Raw genomic sequence first — 19,793 nt, forward strand, 5'->3', positions numbered from 1 at the left:
CAAATTTTATCGGCAGCCCCAAGCGGTTTCCAAATCGCGGATTCGCCAACATGTTCCCCAGCCAGTTTCAGCCTCGATACCTCGGATCAGACTGATGATCTCTTTGTGTTCCGATCTGTGACTGAAGAGCTGACCTGCAATCCACAATGGCTGGATTGAATTGTTCAGACATCCCTGATGTGGATTGGCCAGCGAGATACCACAAATTCGGCGTGCATGCCATAACGGAAAGAGGGCCGGTGATCGCGGCAGCCGTACAGCTTTCGGCAGCACTTTCAACAGCAATATACATGCTGTGTGGTAAAGTTGATTTGAAGATATTGCAGCCCAGTGGACGAACAAGATATGAGGGAAAGGCTTGCGGCTGACAGTCTGAACTGGAAGCAACTCATCTGGTCGCTCAGACAACCAGCACTGGAGGTCGTTCCAGAGTAGAAGCCAACGGGGCTGAAACTCTTCGGTAGTACAGCCATTATCTTCGCCCAACTCGACGAATTTGGTGCGGTCCGAAACAAGTTGTGTTGCTTTCATACACAGATAGACTGCGTAATTCGCGTGCATGTCCGGTGACTTGACACTCTGGAAAAGTCGATATGCATCCTCATCTTGACAGCCTTGAGGCAGCCACTTGCAAGGATGTAAGAGTGTAGTGTGCGTGCCATCGGATATGAGTGCACCGCAGAGATCTGAAACAAGCCGTTAGGAAGCTTTTCGGCGGAGAATGACTCCTTCTTCACGGAGAGCTGCAGTCACAATAGATAGAGAGACTCACCCATCCTTGCATAACACCAGAAAACCGCCTGTAAAACTCCCTGGCTAAAGCCGTGGATACCAAACGCATTGAATAACGCGGCGCACCCCTCCAGGTGACGGCGCCAATCTTGTGCCCGAGCCGACATCATCTCCAAGCAGCAAAGAAGCACGCAAGCTGCGACAACCTTCGTGTCGCGCACTTGGAGAAGTGGATTCAACCGCCGAATCGCCTCCTGGTACATTTCAAGACTATCATACCAGTTCCGAAGGCCATTTTTGCGTTCGACCTGCCTTGCTGACAGAGCAAGTATGGCATAAGAAAGAGGCGGGAATTCTTGGGCGAGAGCAGGGATCTGATGGCGGAAGGTGCATTGCGAGTCGAACATGTCCAGCTACAGATTTGATCGATACATTATCAGTATGGTCAGCTCTAAGATACGCTAATGCGCGTGATCAAGGGGGAAAAAGATCGGCATACCCATGGCGCCACTTCAGTAACATAATTCTTGAGGTACTGAATATGCCTCCCCTCAGACAATGGGGCATGTCTTGAATCCCTACTGTCCTTCTGTAGGGGTTGGGACAATTGTTCCAGTTGCTTGTCCCCACTTCCGGCCGCGTCTGGGCTTGATGCCCGGGTCGGAACCGCCGAATTTGCCAGGGAAAAAAGGAAGCATCGCAGTTCTTCCTGGGACGCCAGAAAGTCCGGGTCTTGTGAGAAGCCATCTTGCGTCCAGCTGCCAGCCGCCGGCGATTGGAATGAGCCGCATTCACCCCCCGAATTGGGAGAACTGTGCAGATTGGCGCCGTTAAGGTTGCATGGTGGATCGTTGAGATTGCGAGCACTCAAGGGGCCGAGACCGATCTCTATCTCTGGTGGCTGGGATTGCTTATGCTGAGCATCATTGAGACGCTGCCGCTTTGGGGGAGGCTCAATGACCTGGTGGTCCGGCATGGGTCGCTTGTCCATCCTTTCCTTGGTTTCCTTGGTTCGGAACCGATTTTCTAATCTAGATTATGCTAGACAAGCGATAAGGGATGTAACAAGAGACGAGGAAGGCTGCTGCTGCTGCTGCTGCTGCTACTTCTGAGTTGGTGGCCAAGTGCGACGCAACATGAGAGGGGTGCGCTCTCTTCCTTGGTAGAGAGCCGATTTCGAAAGGGCCACCTCGGCTCTAGTGCGATCGACAGCGCGGGGTATGGAAACCTGTTGTTCGTGACTTCACTTTCCCCAGATTGTCAGACATCCACCAATTGTCTCGTTCTTTTCATCTGGAACTGGTCCTCCGCAAGGTAACAGAGGCAGGAACATCAGCCAAAGCGCAGATCCCCCATAGGCTGTTGTGGGTTGGATTTAGTCCGATTGCGGGGTTGAAGCAGCACTTTGGGGTAACATTCGGTTGCCGTAGCCTCCCCTTGCCCGATTGGGACATCCCGTGACCGACTTCTGTCTCGGCTCAAATCATCATCATCATCATCATCATCATCATCATGGGTCGTTGATGTTACTTCCGTCTTCTCAGCTTCTCTCGTCCGACTTACCGGCCATCAATGATGAGATCAATTGCTTTCGTTGGAGCGGGAGAGATCGGCCTCTTGTTAGGTTAATTGCCTAACATGCTGGTCCAAATGGCTGGTCGCAAAACGCCACCGAGTATTCCCTTCCCAGGGGGCTAGTACATATATACCTTGCATTCAGCCATTCACCTCACACGGGATCAGACGCGATGTCTTGTGAACACCTACATACAACTGCGAGCAACATAGGAGCAAAATGGTGCAGATCAACATGTTTGGGACAGGCTTTGCCCTGCAAGCCGCCATCTGGGCAGCCTGTGGGATGGCCTTCATCCTCTTCGGTAAGTACATGTACAGTATAGTTCTACGTCTGTTGCAGTAGCAGCAGCAGCAGCAGCAGCAGCCGAGCCAGAACCTAACTCACACCTCTTCCCCTCCAGGTTACGACCAGGGTGTCTTCTCTGGAATCGTGGAGAACGATGACTTCCTCGCCACCATGAACCACCCCAACGATAGCCTCACCGGCATCATTGTCTCCATCTACAACCTGGGCTGCTTCGCCGGCTGTCTCATCAACTTCATGCTGGCCGAACGGCTGGGAAGACGCCGAGCAATGTGGTTTGCCATGGTCTGGGTCATAGTAAGTGGGCTCTCGTCCCGGCGTCCCAGACTTTCCCCGTTCCATGGGTGAGATCTCAACTGGAAGTGCTCATGAGCTGATGGCCAATCACCCTTCCTGACAGATTGGAGCTACACTGCAATGCTCCGCCTTCTCAGTCCCGCATCTGATGATCGGTCGCTTCGTCACCGGCATTGGCACGGGTATCGAGACGTCCACTGTGCCCATGTACCAGGCCGAACTCTGCGAGGCCAACAAGCGCGGACGGCTGGTCTGCAGCGAGCCCCTCCTAGTGGGTGTGGGAATCGTCATCAGGTACGTCGCTTTTCGATCGAAGCCATTGCAGGCCGCGCGATCAGGCGATTCTTGCTTCATGCTGATTGAGGCCACCTGCAGTTACTTCTTCGACTATGGGATGGGATTCGTCGGCGGTCAAATCGCTTGGAGACTTCCGATTGCATGCCAGATGCTCTTTGCCTTTGTGAGTGACCCTGTTTTTTTGAGGGGCAGACGGATGACTTACGCGCCGACAAGGTGGTTGTCATCCTCGTGTTCGGGTTGCCCGAGTCTCCGAGATATTGCTACAAGGAAGGTCGTCGCGAAGAAGCACTGCAAATCCTCAGCGATGTCTACGGTCGTCCTAAAGATGACCCGAAGATCCTTGCTGAGCAGGCGGAGATTCTGGAAGCCCTTGCCGTGGAGACGCAGCATGGGGAGTTCCAGTGGAGGTATGTTATTGTTGGTATAGTTCGAGGAGAGGCCGCCCTACTGACCTCTATAGGAACATCCTTAAACATGACAAGGTCTCGACAGGCCATCGAGTGTAAGTCTGACCTACCTCAGAACCACATTGTCTGTCATCATCTAACCAGCCGGTTACAGGCTTCTTGCCTACGGGATGCAATTCATGAACCAAATGGGCGGCATCAATCTCGTCGTGTATGTTCCACACATCCCCAGGTTTTAAGTTGGAAGATTCCCCACTAAAAAGTCACAGCTATTTCATCCCCACCGTGCTCAACAGCAACGTCGGCCTCAGCAAGAACCTCTCCATGATCCTGGGCGGCTGTGTCCAGATCATGTTCGTGGTGGGCAGTATATTCCCGACCTTCTTCGTCGACCGGGTCGGCCGCCGAGCGCCCATGATCTGGGGCTCATTCGGCCTGGGGATCTGCATGATGATGGTGTCCGTCCTGCTCAGTTTCAAAGGCCACGCCAACGAGCACGCAACCTCTTCTGCCGCGGTGGCTTTCTTCTTCCTCTACATGCTCATCTTCGGAGCCTCGGTCAACTGCATCCCATGGTGCTATGTCCCGGAGATCTTGCCTCTCCATGCGCGCGCGAAGGGGACGGCCATCGGAATCTCTTCCAATTGGATCTGGGTAAGTCATACTCCTCTCTAAGATATGCATTGACCGTGTGGGAATTCGAAGATCAATACTGATGGTGATGCTGGATGAAGAACTTCTTTGTCGTCATGATCACGCCGATCATCATCAACCGCCTGCAGTGGAAAGCCTACCTCATCTTCATGTGCACGAACTTGGCCTTCGTCCCGGTGATTTACTTCTGCTATCCCGAGACGGCGAACTTTACGCTGGAAGAAATCGATTACTTGTTCACCAATTCGGACAAGAGCGCGGTGCAGGCGTCTAAGGAGCTTGTGAAAGAGAGGAAGAGACACCGGACCGCGCCATCGCACGTTTTCGTCTCTCAGGTAAGCCAGGTTGTCCAGCCCGGCAAAGAAAAGGGCCATGAGAGCATCACGTCGAGGGTTTCAGATGAGCATATCGAAGATGCACGCGGCTAGAAGGAGATACACAACCCGTCTGTGATGTTTTGAAGGCGACAGGTGCTATTCCAGTGCTGCTTCGCTTGGCCATGTGCTTGCGACCGGGGTGATACCTAATTACTATCACCGGTAGCGACTTCAGGTATGGTGACATTGGGACTACAAAGGAATTGTTCGGGGGGCGCATCAGCGGTGGAAGTGCGGCCATCAACCCCTGTCAATAGACGATAAAGCTATGCAGCCTTCGAGATGGCTTTTAAACCCCCGAGATACACCGAGAAGTAGGGTACTATAACCGCACATCTGGCCATTGGGCACAAGCCACATGCAGAAGATTATCCAGTCAGGTTTGCTGTGTAGGGGTCAAACGAGCTGTGCCACGCGGTACGACATACCCAGAAAGCCCAATGAGGTCGAAGAACAAGCTGGCAGGCTCGAGTGATCAGTAACTTATCCCAACTTTCGACGAATCCCTACATTATTATGCCTGAAGTATCAGAGCCAAACAAAGAAGTGACAACTGCAGAGTTGGTGCGCATGGCAGCCCTTCCCCATAGGAAAGGCATGGGGCGAGCTATTCTCTGACCTGGGACAACACAAGTAGACGGCTCTTTATGATGTAAGTAAGCATGCATATTGGGAACGTCAAGCGCTTGCAGGCATATGCAAGATGCACTGTCCATCAATCATAAAGTGCCGCGAATGAAAAAAAAAAAAAGACTTCCCTCTTCCCCACCAGACCCCTCCGGGGCTCAATCGCGATTCACAGAGTGAGGAATGCGACCAGAGCTGCGGGCACTTGGGGAGATTCTGCATTGAGTACAGAGTTTAGATGCAGTGTCTTCATGGTAAACTTGCGGTGTGGCGCCTCCCGAAGGTGTGGATGATGAAACTATGCGTGCGCGATCAAATACGAAGGAACTCAAAAAGAGAAGCGACAGGCATTGAGCAAGAAAGATTCAGGAGGAGGGGTAAATTGATTGTGGCGATAATCCTTCTGGTTGGGAGGGACAAAGGCAACCCGTTCTCAGTCTTTGACTGGAGAGTTGGGAAAATCGAGAGGGGCGTGCGGAGAGAAGGAGAACAACATAAAAAGTGACAGGTCAGATTTGACCAATATCAGAAGTGCCGCTTTTGGAATGGGGGGAGGCTGGAATTGGGGGTTTGCCGACTTAGTGTGACAGGCAACTTTGCACTAGTTGCGGTGTCGACCATTCAATTGAGCGACTGAACTGCCCGAGAGACTCAATCTCTGGCACCCTTTGTGAACTGTCTGGCTGCCTGTGCCGTTCGCGTAAGGGAAAAAACAGGATTGAGGCACAACAAACATCCTCGATCGACGATCTCCTGTCATCCGATGGGGCAACCGAATAAGTTCAACGGCCCCACAGTTTATGTATCCGATTACAATCGAAGGCGCTGCGCCAGATAAGTGGTACTAGTAACACCGGAGCTGCGTAGCACCGGTCACGCAGCTTTTTGAGACCAATGGCTGAGAGCTGAGAGAGAGAGACCGATCAGAACCTGTTGTGGAGTGCGAGAATGCGAGATTCCCCGGTTGCGATAAGGTTCACTTTCACTTGTCAACGCTCCACCAGCGAAGCATCGTCGGCGGGATGCAAGACATGGATAGCATAAGATCGGTCTTTTCAGGCTCCTTTACTCCATACTAATATCTTTCGGTCGCAATTGGAAACAGATTCGGACTGAGGAGCCCAGAAGACAAAACAAAGAAAGAAGAAATAGGAGAAAAAATGGTGAAATGAATAGGAGATAGGAGAAAGCCCGAGTGGGGATAGCAAACAAAGAAATGATAGACGAGCGTTGAGGCACCGCGAACAACAAAGGAGGGCGGGCCGGCATTTGGAGATGCAGTCGCAGTGCCTATGCACTCTTTCTGCCACGATAATGTATAGAACTGAAAAATATCCAGGTTTCCCTCTCGTCCCAGCAGACTGGTTGTCTAATGTAGCTGATCCGTCTCGATCATTGGCCCATCTACCCGCGATCCCGTCAATTAATTCTGGTTTGCAGTAGCAAATCGCAGGGGCGGAATGACGACAAAGACAGTGAGCAAGCAAACAAGCGATAATAGCTGACTCTGGTATAATACTACTTGTCGAATGCGCTATCCAAGCATAGAGGAGAGATAGCTCAATGTGAAGCACCGAACTTCATCCTACTCGGCATTCCTTGGGTTAGGCGCAGTTAGCGAAGCTAGGCCCTCCAATGTGGGACCAGGTGTCGCAAACCCCATGTCTTGCCTGACAAACCCGGTAAATCTGACCTAGCTTGATGAGGTTTCCAGCCATGACCCTTTCTGCCGCTCATCGTTCAGCAGCGCATCGAGAGTATCAATCAGATTTGCGCAGTGTGGGTGTGACCGTTGCGGAGGAAGCGATTGTTCATTTGACGTTTCGGGAAGGACGTTAAGCATGCTAGTTACGGTTGGTAGTACTCGGACATCCGTTGGAGTATACAGTACAAACTGCTGCATAGCTGTGCCATCAATTCATCGCAATCGGCGCCAAGTCTCTCAACTCGCTAGCTCCGAACATCAAATTAGATGAAGTGTGACCTATACACTGTCAGTCATAGGCGGTCAAGCACCTGGAGCTCATTCTGAACTGCAACACCCAGCATCGCTGGGTTCTGATAGCTATGTATAGATTTGTTGAGCGGGATATCAATGTATTGCATCAGTCACGCACCAGTCACAAGTGCAAATCGCAAGTCCGAGTGGAGACTACCGAATACCGAATTTCCACTATTTGGATGCATTAACGGTTCCCATATCGCGTTTCACAAGTGGCGCTTTTCTTTTTCCTTTAGCTGGAATCTTTTCCATTTGGCTTTTTTTTTTTTTTTTCAACTTTCTGTTGCCCGGTGCTTCTCATGATCACTAGTCACATCTGGGATAGCTGAACATGAATCTATCACACATTGCAAGTTCCCAGCTGAAATTGCTTCGAAATGATGTTCTCATTGGCTGGGTCGGGCAATGCAAGACATGAACGGGAAGATCCGAGTAACTTGGATAATCAATGCGGCCGACATGACATGTTTGTTGCCCACCAGGGTCCATGTAGATTGGTACCTTGGATGCATAATTTTCCATTTTAGTCGTGTCTCCAATCGACAGGTCCGGGCTAGAGTGATGATCTCCCGATGGATACACAAAGTGTCTCCTGGTCTGATGGATGTTTGAGAAAGCCAATAAGCCCATCCCATAACGAGGTATATAAAGAGCAGCAAGGCACCTACCTTCGAAGTGTATACTCATCAAACAAACCGCAAACTTACCCAAGAAAAGCACGCACACTTTTTCTTTCCAATTGCTCAGTGGAAGCTCACTTCCAATCTCCTCCACCAAAACCCCTCAAAGCAGCCTGAGACCATATCCTTGCCTGTCGCAATCTTCACGTCGTCACGCGCCTGTCGCAAAATCGATCCTATCAACACATTAATCACAATGACTGTGAGTGTTCCCGAGAAATGACTTGCAATTCGTGCATCAGGGTCTTTGACACTAATTCTCCTCAACAGATGCCAGGAGCGCGTTGCCCGACCTGCGCCAAGCAGGGCAAAGAAGTCTGGGTCATCCCTGGCAAGAACTGCCACATCTGCGGAACTCCCGTTGGCTGATTTGGAACAAAAGTGAGAGGCTTCCTCGCGAGTACCATGAAAGTTGAACGCCTTACTAACGAGGAACGAATTCAGCGATTCATTTCTGAAACTCCGATCTCAGTACCATTTCTTGGCGAGAATTTTCGTTTTGTTCTACCTTCCGGGGATAAACAGAAGAGAGAGAGAAGAAAAGAGAATAAGAGAGAGAGATAGGCCACCCGCTTCCGAGGAGGGGGAGAAACGTCACGGCGTGCTTGATGAACTCAGGGGACTCTCATATCTTCTCTCTTCTGGTTTTCAACACTTTCTGAATTGGACAATGGGAATTGATGGGTCTGTGACACCGGTTGGGGCCGGATGGAAGAGGCAGGAGACTGAGCGCTCTTCAGCAGAGAGAAGGCGGCTCTCTCGCATCCATCCCTCTACAGCAGTCAGCGGTGGTGGGGAAGGGTATATTTCATCTCTCAGTGTACGATAATGAAGGATCAAAAAGCATATCATACAGATGCCTCAAGGGATGTCAGTGGAGAGTCCGAGGGAGGTAGAGTGCGAGTGAGTGAGCGAGAATGCTCAGTAGTAGGATGGTTACTGTGGGATTCTCTATACATTCTTCCATGAAGTACGGGACTGGGTTCAGTAAGGGAAGGCGCCTGACAGGAGGTGCTCGGCCTGAGGCAGTCATTATCCCCCTTTCTCCTTCTCTGAAACAACGAAGTGCATGCAACTACCACGACCCATCGTCGCCCACTTCCCAGATCTCTTGTCAGTGTGCGTCCCCATCAGCTAATCTCGAGCCATTCACGAGATTCTGGATGTGATATCCGAGCGGATAGATCTTGACTGACATACGGCCCGTCTACGGGACATACGGTCTAGCCGATCCCACCCGACTGACTCCAGTTCTCCCTCAAAAATGCTAGGATCGTACCCGGCAATGATAAGCGACACATGCAGCGCGGCACGCAGGTGTTGTGGCCCTTGCATAGGGCGGGCCTTGTCCTCCAATCCCAGCCATCGAAGCCATCCTTCGATCGTGGAAACCATCGTGACCCACCGAGAGTGGGTTTCTTTTCTCTCTCGAAATTTTCCTCTCTCGGATGATTGGTAGAATGAGCGTGGCGGAAGGATCATGATCACACAAGAGGGTGTGGATCGCCGGAGGACGAAAAGAAGCTTGGAGGAAACCAATCCATTTGTTCCGGTACGTCTATACAAAGAAAGAAAAAAGGACAATTTGAGATATCTCTCATATGAACCGAAGAACGCCAGCCGACAGAGAGCCCCGTAATCTAGCTAATGTGCCAAAATGGGCAACGAGCGCTTGACCCTACTCCACATCGACTCATCAGGCACTGGGTGATCGATACGATGCCACTCGTCATTGAATGCATTGATGAGCCAGCTCGAAAGACCTTTGGACAAATTAGTGTTTCTCTCAAGAGCAACCGTGGGACAGGAGGGTCAACTTACGCTCATAGACCATGGTGTGCGCGTTGTGGAACGCAATGTTGTGGTCCGAATCCGGGTACACATGCAGATCGTAATTCTCGACACTAGCCAAGTCCAGCTTATCAACCAAGACAAGAGTGTTCTGGAGATGGACGTTGTCGTCTGAGGAGCCGTGAATGACAAGGAATCGCACGGTTTCCTGGAGTGCAGACATGTCGGTGATGGAGGCATTGTCGTATCCCGTGGGATTGTGTTCGGGGGTGTGCATGTAGCGTTCAGTGTAGATAGAATCTGTTTGATACATTGTCAATGTGAGGGTCAACCTTGTCTTCGGAACTTGGACACGTACCGTAGAATCTCCAATCGGTCACAGGCGCAACAGCCATGCCGTATTGAAATGTTTGTCCTGCGTCTTGCTCGAGTGTCTTCAAGGTCATGAATCCGCCATAGCTCCAGCCCCAGATCGCCATTCGGGTTGCATCAACATAGGTCTTTTGGGCCCACATCTTGGCCGTAGCGATTTGATCGTGAGCTTCATAGAAGCCTAAGTTGCCGCGGACGATGCATCGTGCTTTGCGGCCGATGTAGCCCGTGCCTCGGCCGTCAACAGTGACGACTATGTAGCCCAGACTGGAGGCGATGTATGCCTGAAAATCAACGGTAAATTTACGATCGACTGTTTGTGAGCCGGGTCCGCCGTAGAGATAGAAGAGGACGGGGTATTTCTTGGCCGGGTTAAAGTGAGGGGGGCGACGTTCGACGACCTGAAGCGTGAAGCCGTCAATGGTGACATTTTGGTAGATCTCCGTCGGAATGGCGTATGTCTCAACCATACGAGCGAGGCCGGCGTTGTCCTCAATGGTTTCTTCGAGGATGATCTCGTCTGTCTCGGTATTGACAATTGCCTGCCATGGAATGGAGGGGCCCTTGTAACTGAGCAGTGCATATCCGGTACCTTGAGAGAAGGAAACATCGTAGTAGCCTGGTTTGGAGGTATCTGTGAGAGCCTTGAGGTTGGATCCATCGAAGTTGACTTGGTATAGATGGCGCTGGGTAGGAGCTTCTTTTGTTGCAATGAAATAGACGACGCCTCGGTGGGGATCAACGGCGGCAGGAGCTTCAACCACTTCCCATTCACCTGTGGTGAGCATGACTGGCTCGGAGTTATCGAGGGACGCGAAGTATGCAAGATGGTCGTAGCCATTGTGAATCACAGTGTCGAGATAACCATCATGTGGCCGGCCATTGCTTGGATCAGCGGGAATGAACCTGGTATACTGGGATGGCTCCACCCAGCCGCCGTCGATGCTTGCAACGTCTTCAGTTCGAACAAGCTTACCACTGCGGGATTTTGTGTCAACTAGGAAGACTTTGAGGATGTCGCTCTCTCTGTTTGTGGTGCGCACAATGACTTTTTCTGCACCCGCCCAGACCACCTCAATGATGATACGATCCTCATCACTGAAGTCGCCGGGAATGTCAACTGTGAATACTTGTTGTTTCTCAACGTCGTAAAATTGCAAGTTCACAACAGGGTTGGGGGCGCCGGGCTTGGGATACTTGATCTCTCTCACTTCCGGATAATTTTCGAGTCCCGGGAGCGGCTCTTTTCCAGAGGGTCTCGAGAGGTGATACTGGACTGGGAATTCAGGCACGGAGGATTCGTTGGTGCGAAGGAACGCGAGGTACTCGCCACCGCTAGACCACCAGGTTACACTGTTACCGGAGATGACTTCCTCTTCGTAAACCCAATCAGGCACACCGTAGAAAAGGTCCGCGCCGCCGTCCTTCGTGATCTGGACCACCCTATCCGACGACAACTTCCGCAGATATAGGTTGTTCCCTCTGGCAAAAACCACAGCATCCGAAGCAGGCGACCAGACCGCGAGCTGGACGCGTCCATTGGGTTCGCTGGGATCCAGCGCCTGCGCCGTTTGGGTGTCGACGTCGAAAATCCAGTAGTTGCCCGTGAACGAATGTCTCCAATTCTTCTCACGGTCCGACAGAAGCAGTACCTTCTTGAGATCGGGACTGGGCCATGTCATGGCGGGGAAGATATCGCGCCCATCCACATGCACGGTGGGCTTTTCCATCAGCACCCGACTTTCCTGGCTCTTGACATCCTGCTTGCGGCTGCGGATATCTTCCACGCGCAGGTAAGCCTTGCCCTCGCCTTCTCCTTGCTCCACCAGCAAGCCGTCTTCACCGTCGGGACCTGCGATCCAGGAGATTGCGTGCGACATAGGTTGCCATTGTCCCCTGAGCACCTGCTCCAGCGTGACAGGCTTTCCGGAACTCGTGCTGTCCGAAAAGGGGCTGGAATCATGCGACTGCAGCGCTTCGGAGACAGCGAGGTCGCCGGACCGCTTCTGCGTCACGAACAGCGCCAGCCCCCAAAGCCAACCTGCCACGCACAGGATGACCAATGCCCAGATTATACGCGAGGTCCGGCGTCCGGTGGATGCTGCCGATTTCTTTTGCGACGAAGGTAGGAATGGCTCGTCGGGCTGCGGTTCGCCTTCCTCCACGTCTCGGTATCTCGCATCTTCGGCTGAACTGGACTTTAAGGGATTGTTCAGGTGGGTGGTTGTGAATTTGGATTCGTCGGGGAACGGGGTGTCGACGGAGAGGTCCGAATCGGAGGATGACTGAGAGGCAGTCCTCGAGCGGCTCATTGGCAGGAATTCCGGGTTTCCATCATCGGCGTATGTCCCCATGATGGGAGGGCGCGGGATTCAGATGTGAATCAGTAGGCGTGGGAAAGACACATGCGTTGGTGCGAGACACGTAGGACAGGACAGATGGCTGGGGTAGCTAGGAGGCTGATAAGCTCGGGGGATCGCTATCGGTGAAGGTGGATCGGCATTCGTTGCGATCGAGAGGTGGACAACAAATCTCAGCTGGCTTGGAAGTCTCTGGGCCGGTTGACGGTCTAGCAAAGTCAAGAAAAGGACAGAATCTATGACATTGGGAAAAAGCAGTTTGGAGAGTGTCTCTGTGTGTGGGTGTGTGAGGGAGATTCGAAACAGGGGGGATGGGAAGCCGATCGTTCCAGCGGATAGCCTTGCACGGCCCGAGGCATCAATTGCGCTATTCACTATTCACGCGATCGGCCGCTAGTTATTGATAGCCTATTTGGGACAATTGTCACCACCATTGTACATAGAAAATCGATTGATTGTTCGTTCTCATCTTGACCACTGTATTGCAGTTTGACAAGAGACTTACTGTGGTGCTTTTGCGTGCTACAACTTCTGCTATGCATGATGTTGAATTATACGTACAAAGCTAACCATTTGCCCCAAGGGTTATAAGGTGTTACTTCTTGAAGCTGTACTTAGTTCTACTCGACCAGATTCTGTTTATGAAGTAGCTTGTGTACACAACTACTCTACAACAGCTTCGTCATTAGATAAAGGATTTCTTATGAACAGGCACTGTAACCTGTACACATCATATGTAAATGCACCTCATAACTATATCAAGGGTATCGCAATCCCCCAGTAAGCCCAGCATCAATCCGCCGTACAAAAGCATCCACCCACACCTCCCTTCCACCAAGAACAGATACATCAACGTCGCTGCAACCGATGCAAAACCCCCACCCTCCACTCCCTAAACACCCTCGCCGACACCGGCAGCATCGCATTCCGCGCGTCCAGCACCTCCTCGAAAGCCCGATACGTCTCCTCCGGCAGCTGTACCTCCTCCAATGCCAGCGTGCTCGACGGCTTCCCGACCTCCGGGTGTAGCGTCTGCTCCACGTTGTGGAGACGCTGAAAGAACACCTTCATCGCTCGCTGGGCGGCGATGCTGTGGTGGGCGCTCGAGTTGGAATACCGCATGTCGGGGTTGAAGACCCAGATCTGATTGTTTCCCAAAAGAAAAAGGAGTTTAGCATGCGCTTGAAAACGTCTGAGAGGAACGACCATGACTTCCTAGAGGGGAGACTGGGGAAAACGTACCAATAATCCACTGCTATGTCCGCAGTGAACAACGAAGCGGCGGGCGCTTTCTCGTTCGACTAGTTCCAGGAGCTGGGCGGCGATGATGACCTCGATGGGGTGAGTCTCCCACTCCAATTGCTCGGTACCAGTCTTCGCCGTGGCCGAGAGAGCGGTCTTGAAGAGTCTCCAGCCTTTGGCTGTAAGGTCGACCTGGCCGAGTAATGTATTACAACTGCAACAGCGGATATCATCTGAGTCCGGGTCCTAAAGAGATTTTCAATTTGATCTATTAGCAGGGTTTAATGATAAAACGGCAAGTAGAGGGAGAAGGAAGCGGCATAGAAAGATAGTGCTTCGCAATAGGCCAGCATGAAGTCAAGTTGCATGTTCTATAGGTCTAAACTAATTCCATGTATAATACCACACCACGAATGTACCTCGCCATGATCACGTCGCCTCCCATCGAACTCAGGATCAACAGGCAACGAAGGAACTTTTTGCGAGGGCGCCAGCCTTGATCCCATAACGAAGCCCTCAGAGGAAGCTACCGACGACCAAGCAAAGCCGGTGCCACAATGATACTGCGAAATCCATCTCCTACCTCGAGGGAGAGAAGAGGATGACTACACCATCATATAGGACAACCAGCGACGCACAGCCATCAGTAGTCCCCCCTTCCTGCTTCTCTTGCACCTTGAAAGAAAAAGGGACCAAGGCCCATGATTAATGTCGGGCAATTGTATCGGAGACCATACCACGGAGGAAAACAGGCCAGAAAAAGGTCTCCTTCTTGTTGCCCTCATTGACTGAGACACCAAGCCTTGCAGAAAGCTTTCCATCTCACGAAGTAACCCAAAGACCACAACCAAAGAAACAGAGATTCTTACCTTCTTCACCCCCAAACAATCCTCCGCCGCCACCAGAAACGTCGCGACATCCACCAGGATCGTGCCCACGGTAGCCACGACCTGATTCGCAGCCCCATACCCTTTGACCGTTGCATTTGGATCATCCGGTCGACCTTCACCTGGTTTTGTACCCTGCTGCTGCTGCTGCCGCCGCCGCTCATCCCCGGCATTAAGGCCACCCTCGCCCTCCCCATCTGCAAGATCATGGCCATCATGACCAACCTCAGGATCCGGCTTATGGCAGTGCCAAAAATCCATCATCTCAGCCCAATTCCCACTCGGCAGATCCTTCCACACCCACCCCGCCGATCGTGAAGGCTGATCCAGAACCACCCTCTCACACCCGCGACACCTCACCCTCGTCCCCGACCGCATATCCGGCGCCCTCCACGGCACAAACCCGCCCACCGGCTCCTCCTTTTCCCCACTCCCCGCCAACAGTCCCTCCCCATTATCGGCGTCAACCTGCATCCGAAACGACGACTCCCGCCGCCCCTCAGGGGTGTGCTGCCACTGCGGTGCGCGAAGCACATATCTTGCGCCCTCCGTGACACGCGCGGGGAGTTTCATCGTTTCCGTCGCTGGCTCGGCTGCTCTCCTCGCCAAAGAGGCATCGTCGTCGCCACTGCCGGAAAACAGTGGCGAGACCGACGGTGTCACGGATACCGACACTGACACCGCGCGGCGGGATTCGGAGAGTGTGAGTTGCACATCTCCCTTTGTTTCCCTCACTGATGTGCGAGAGGTTTCTTCCGATTGGGCGTCGCTGTCCTCGGCAGGAACAGAGACATAGAGGGTAATGTGGCGGATATGTGGGAGGAGTTCGGCGTGGAGGTAGACCAGAGGGTTCTGGTTGTGGTTCTGGTTTTGGTCTTCGGCTATCCCTGGCGTCGGTTGCATCTTTTTCTATTGTGCAGAAGGGGGGGGTGTGTGGTTCCCCCGGTTTTGAGGTAGTTGAGATCCCTTATCGTTAGTATACTTCTGTGTTAGTAGAAAGGTTGATAGTGGTGGTGGTATTAGAATTCAATGCTGTCTGTCCACAAGGTTGCTTTTGGAAGGTTGATAACGAAAATTAGTGGTGGAAGCTGTTGAGACGCTGCGCTTTGATTTGGGTGGTGCTAGTGGGCTCTTTCTGCCACCGCCTATGTGAACAGTTTCGCGGACTGGATTTCATGGGCTGTTACTTATCTCCGCTTATGTCCGTGGTTTTCGGCTGAAGGTTTGGAGCATTCTGGCACCAAAAGGCGGTCTGTAAGGCGGTCTGTGTCTTTGCTGGTGCCTGAGGCCTGCGTACAATGGAGATTCAGAGTATGTACGGAGTAGAGATCCACGAAACTATGCCGCAAGCACGATGTCTCAATTTAGAGATACTGAAACTATAGAACAAAAAATTGCCAAATTGGTACACCAGACTGGGTTAGAGGCACAAGCTCCCACCGAAAAGAAAACCCAGCCAATAAATCATGTCATATCCCCATAGAACCAGAACTACCGGAGAACAAAACCGCAACCAAATTTGATAATCTCAGAGTCCCATATCCTGTTTTCCCATTTCAAAATGCCCAGTCATCGAACTCATCTGCAAACCGAACAGCCGCCCGAAGGTAGAATTCCTCCGGATCGCCCCACGTATTGGCCGCTTCTCTCAAAGCCCGGATTGCCTTGACGTAGTGTGCGTCCGTCGAGTACTGCCCCTTGACGGCCTTGTGTGCCGTCCATTTCCAATCTCGGCCCTTGAGCTCGTATCCCTTGACCCTCTCAAGATCTAGCTCCGGTCGAAGCCCCGCGACATACACACTCAGCGTCATGAGCCACCACTGCCGGACCAACGCCATCTGGAACTTCCCTGGAATGAGGGGGAGCAGGATCCGCACGGCGTGGCTCGTCGTGAGAGTGTGCACGAGGAAGAAGTCGTACTTGGGGTGGGCGGCGGACACCGTGGCGGTCAGCAGCGCCGCAGCCACTTCCTGGCTCTCGCGGAACTGAGTGACGGGATCTTGAATCGTCCATGCATTCCAGTGATTGAGGAGGGCCGCTTCGTGGTCGCGGAAGAGAACTTCGATGTTTTCCTCGCCCGATGTGGTGAAGAGATTGTCGAAGTGCTTGTCAGCCCGGACTTTGGCGAGGACCTCGAACAGAGAAGTGGTGTGGTAGGAGGGTTCGATCTTAGAGTAGGATGGGTCGTCGAGGTATTTGTGGATACTACCGTAGCAGGTAGCGGCCATACCCAGTGCCTCCATAGCTACCTCGCGACTGGACATCTCGAAAGCATACGCGAGGTGAATCAGGGGGTGTCCGACTATGTCATATTAGAGATGTAGAGCAGAGAGGGTCTGAGGCTGCCACGTACGATCTGCAACAAGGGAGCTGAACAACGGTTCTTTGCCTGACAAAAGGTACTGAGAAATGACTTCTTTCCAGTCATAGCTATGACGGACGAGTTCATCCTCGAAGAAGTCTACAAACGCGCGTTGGTATCTGGGACAGATGGTCAGCAAGAGTAGCCATTGCACCAAGGACTTGACTGGCGACTTACTCTCGGCGCGAAAGATAGTCCCGCCAGTCATAAGTACTGATCTCGCCGGGAGAGTCTTCCCAGGGATCGAGAGATTTGGACTCGTTTTCGTATATACGATTTAAATCATCCGCATCTGCGCCTTGCAGGAAGGCTGAGCTGAGGATCTGTGCCAATCAGTACAATACCGGACTATGCCTTGACTATAAAGTGACAAACATGAGGTGCATGGTTGTGGAATTTGCGCTCATTCCACAAGAAAGCGTAGTTGGCGTGGTTCAGTTTAAGTAGATGCTTTAGAGCACGGGCAGGCTTCTCTTGGGCCGTATCAATCTCATGCACTTCAACCGGAGAGATTTTGAAGACTTTGGAATCTCCCCACGGTCTCCATTGACCGAATGAGGGCAGGAAAGAGATCATGTCCATGTTGTTTAGTGGGGATCACGAATCACAACATCACAACAAGGAGTAGTGAATAGGCCGATAAGTTGTGAAAGTCAAGGGAGCGGATCACTTTGTTGGCCTCCGGTGGGTCTTCAACGTTGAGATCAGGCGATATGCTATTGAGTACGAGCATGAGAGATCAACGCCACTGCGAAGCGCTAATATCAGGCCAAGTTCCAAGCATAATACTGCAGTCCGCAATCAGATACCTAGTAGATGGTATGAAACAAAGATCAATAGTTGTGAGAGCGGGGAAGAGATGCCTCAACCATGTACCAACTGGTGCTGGATGATGCAACTGATGACATCTTTTATGCAACGTAGCTAACGTAATCGGACACCGAGCCGGCGCGACACCGAGCCGGCGCCCGCCGCGCCGCGTCTTGCACCCTTAACATCTTGAAGTCGAAGAACTCTCCCAAATTGCCCTATTCGCAATATTTTGTGATTTCTTTGGTGTTTCTTTTCGTATATCAATATGGCCGATTTAAATGAACGTTTAAATCTCGCCGTTAAGGCCTTTGAGAGTGGGAAGTTCTCTACAAAGGCTGCCTGCGCTGCCGCGTTTGACGTCAAGATAAGCACTTTTAAAGATCGTTTAAATGGCATCAAATCACGTACGGAAAAAGATGCTAATAGTAGAAAGCTATCTACAATTGAGGAAAACACGTTAAAGCAGTGGCTTCTTGATATGGCCCACCGTAGACTGCCTCTTAAAATCTGCGATGCTTGATTCTCCGCCCAGCTGCTATATCAAGCAAAGTTGAAGCCAAATCAACACGGTGCTATATCAGAACGTTGGATTACTCGCTATATCAAACGTCATCCGGAACTGACGTCTAAATTCACGTCAAAGTATAATTATCAACGTGCTAAATGCGAGGATCCTTATCTTATTCGGAGATGGTTCGACCTTGTTCGCAATACAGTCCAAAGATATGGCATTCTTGATGAAGATATATGGAATATGGATGAGACTGGATTTCAGATGGGAGTTGCTTCAACCGCTCGTGTAATCTGTGGCTCGGAAACACGAGAATCGCGTGCGAAGTGTATACAGCCAGGAAACCGCGAATGGGTGACTTCAATTGTTGCAATATCAGCCTCAGGAACAGTCCTACCACCGCAGATTATCTTTGCAGCGCAGAATTATCAATCGACATAGTACGAAGTCTGCCCAAGATCTTATCATCTGAGTGTCAGCGAGAATGGCTGGACTACCAATAAGCTTGGTTTTGACTGGCTTCAGAACGTGTTTGACCGGTATACGGCTTCAAAAACTGTTGGCGAGTATCGTATGTTGATTCTTAACAGCCATGGCAGTCATACAACTCAGCAGTTTGATCAGTTCTATACAGCGCGGAAAATTATTCCTTTATATATACCTGCCCACTCGTCCCATAAACTGCAGCCACTTGACGTCGCTTGCTTTGAGCTATTAAAAAAGTTATATGGCCAGCGTGTATCTAAGGCTATTCGTTATGGAGAGGAATCAATCACTAAGCTTGATTTCTTACAGTTATATCACAGTGTCCACGCCAAGGCCTTCTCCAATATTAACATACTCAGTGGATTTCGTGCCACCGGCCTCGTTCCTTTGAATCCTCAAAAGGTGCTTTCAACACTACGGATTTAATTAAAAACACCAACTCCACCAACATCCTCGCATTCTAATCAGTCTTTCTATCTTGGAAAAACGCCTGCAAATTTATATGAACTCGGAAGGCAGAGACAAGAAATACAAGAACTTGCAGATTAAGGCCTGGCGTTAATAGTTTCACACGAAGTTATTAAAAAGGTGATTAAGGCTGCGGAACAGTCTATGCAGAACGCAGTCCTGCTTCAACAACAAATTAAGCAGTTCCAATCTATACAAGCGAGTAAAAAAGGAAAGGGAAAGGCCTCACGCCGTTATATATAGCAGGGAGGCACTTTAACAGGCCAAGAGGGCTTTGATATAGCTCAGATGCGAGAAAATGAAGCAATTCAGGCCGCAGTACCGAGGCCGGCCAGGGCACGCCGGCCAGCCCGCTGCAGTATATGTGGAAGTGAAGGACACAATCGTTTAAAATGCCCTCATGAAAACAACAAGAATTGATGTATATAGCCTTTTTTTGGTGGTTGAATAGCCTTAGGAAGCGGCCAGCGAGGCAGTCAGCGAGGCGGCGGCAGACCGCCGCCGGCTCGGTGTCGCGCCGGCTCGGTGTCCGATTACGTTACC

General features: G+C 51.4%; 6 protein-coding genes across 6 annotated transcripts; 2 read left to right on the top strand and 4 right to left on the bottom strand.

The window, feature by feature from the left end:
* Positions 1-6: 6 nt before the first annotated feature.
* On the bottom strand, positions 7-1,708 carry BO82DRAFT_295631 (uncharacterized protein; the record flags this gene model as incomplete). The annotated part of the gene is made up of 3 exons (XM_025631871.1): positions 7-686; positions 773-1,145; positions 1,232-1,708. The coding sequence occupies 3 exons, from the start codon at positions 1,706-1,708 to the stop codon at positions 7-9; spliced, it is 1,530 nt and encodes a 509-aa protein (XP_025486894.1).
* Positions 1,709-2,284: 576 nt separating this feature from the next.
* Positions 2,285-4,949, top strand: BO82DRAFT_358930 (putative MFS sugar transporter). Its single transcript, XM_025636431.1, has 9 exons — positions 2,285-2,612; positions 2,712-2,911; positions 3,015-3,205; positions 3,287-3,371; positions 3,425-3,618; positions 3,672-3,713; positions 3,773-3,829; positions 3,888-4,272; positions 4,353-4,949. The coding sequence occupies exons 1-9, from the start codon at positions 2,543-2,545 to the stop codon at positions 4,698-4,700; spliced, it is 1,572 nt and encodes a 523-aa protein (XP_025486895.1). The 5' UTR covers positions 2,285-2,542; the 3' UTR covers positions 4,701-4,949.
* Positions 4,950-8,177: 3,228 nt separating this feature from the next.
* On the top strand, positions 8,178-8,327 carry BO82DRAFT_295635 (uncharacterized protein; the record flags this gene model as incomplete). Its single annotated transcript, XM_025631872.1, has 1 exon — positions 8,178-8,327. The coding sequence occupies one exon, from the start codon at positions 8,178-8,180 to the stop codon at positions 8,325-8,327; it is 150 nt and encodes a 49-aa protein (XP_025486896.1).
* Positions 8,328-9,521: 1,194 nt separating this feature from the next.
* On the bottom strand, positions 9,522-12,597 carry dapB (dipeptidyl aminopeptidase dapB). Its single transcript, XM_025630610.1, has 3 exons — positions 10,108-12,597; positions 9,780-10,049; positions 9,522-9,721 (listed from the first exon to the last, which is right to left on the bottom strand). The coding sequence occupies exons 1-3, from the start codon at positions 12,473-12,475 to the stop codon at positions 9,603-9,605; spliced, it is 2,757 nt and encodes a 918-aa protein (XP_025486897.1). The 5' UTR covers positions 12,476-12,597; the 3' UTR covers positions 9,522-9,602.
* A 733-nt stretch (positions 12,598-13,330) lies between these two features.
* Positions 13,331-15,678, bottom strand: BO82DRAFT_436466 (HECT-type E3 ubiquitin transferase; the record flags this gene model as incomplete). The annotated part of the gene is made up of 3 exons (XM_025641116.1): positions 14,593-15,678; positions 13,724-13,969; positions 13,331-13,624 (listed from the first exon to the last, which is right to left on the bottom strand). The coding sequence occupies exons 1-3, from the start codon at positions 15,511-15,513 to the stop codon at positions 13,331-13,333; spliced, it is 1,461 nt and encodes a 486-aa protein (XP_025486898.1). The 5' UTR covers positions 15,514-15,678.
* Positions 15,679-15,950: 272 nt separating this feature from the next.
* On the bottom strand, positions 15,951-17,842 carry BO82DRAFT_358935 (questin oxidase family protein). The gene is made up of 4 exons (XM_025636432.1): positions 17,348-17,842; positions 17,150-17,295; positions 16,964-17,091; positions 15,951-16,912 (listed from the first exon to the last, which is right to left on the bottom strand). The coding sequence occupies exons 1-4, from the start codon at positions 17,552-17,554 to the stop codon at positions 16,167-16,169; spliced, it is 1,227 nt and encodes a 408-aa protein (XP_025486899.1). The 5' UTR covers positions 17,555-17,842; the 3' UTR covers positions 15,951-16,166.
* Positions 17,843-19,793: the final 1,951 nt, after the last annotated feature.

This window comes from Aspergillus uvarum, assembly GCF_003184745.1.
Source record: "Aspergillus uvarum CBS 121591 unplaced genomic scaffold BO82scaffold_80, whole genome shotgun sequence".
Classification (NCBI taxonomy): domain Eukaryota; kingdom Fungi; phylum Ascomycota; class Eurotiomycetes; order Eurotiales; family Aspergillaceae; genus Aspergillus; species Aspergillus uvarum.

Coding starts and splice junctions, on each gene's coding strand:
- BO82DRAFT_358930 (XM_025636431.1), top strand. CDS start 2,543: ATGTTTGGGACAGGCTTTGCCCTGCAAGCCGCCATCTGGGCAGCCTGT. Junction 3,206..3,286: donor GGTGTGGGAATCGTCATCAG/GTACGTCGCTTT, acceptor GGCCACCTGCAG/TTACTTCTTCGACTATGGGA. Junction 3,714..3,772: donor GTCTCGACAGGCCATCGAGT/GTAAGTCTGACC, acceptor AGCCGGTTACAG/GCTTCTTGCCTACGGGATGC.
- dapB (XM_025630610.1), bottom strand. CDS start 12,475: ATGGGGACATACGCCGATGATGGAAACCCGGAATTCCTGCCAATGAGC. Junction 10,050..10,107: donor GACCGATTGGAGATTCTACG/GTACGTGTCCAA, acceptor TGTATCAAACAG/ATTCTATCTACACTGAACGC. Junction 9,722..9,779: donor GCACACCATGGTCTATGAGC/GTAAGTTGACCC, acceptor ATTTGTCCAAAG/GTCTTTCGAGCTGGCTCATC.
- BO82DRAFT_358935 (XM_025636432.1), bottom strand. CDS start 17,554: ATGGACATGATCTCTTTCCTGCCCTCATTCGGTCAATGGAGACCGTGG. Junction 17,296..17,347: donor TCCACAACCATGCACCTCAT/GTTTGTCACTTT, acceptor TGATTGGCACAG/ATCCTCAGCTCAGCCTTCCT. Junction 16,913..16,963: donor CAGCTCCCTTGTTGCAGATC/GTACGTGGCAGC, acceptor AATATGACATAG/TCGGACACCCCCTGATTCAC.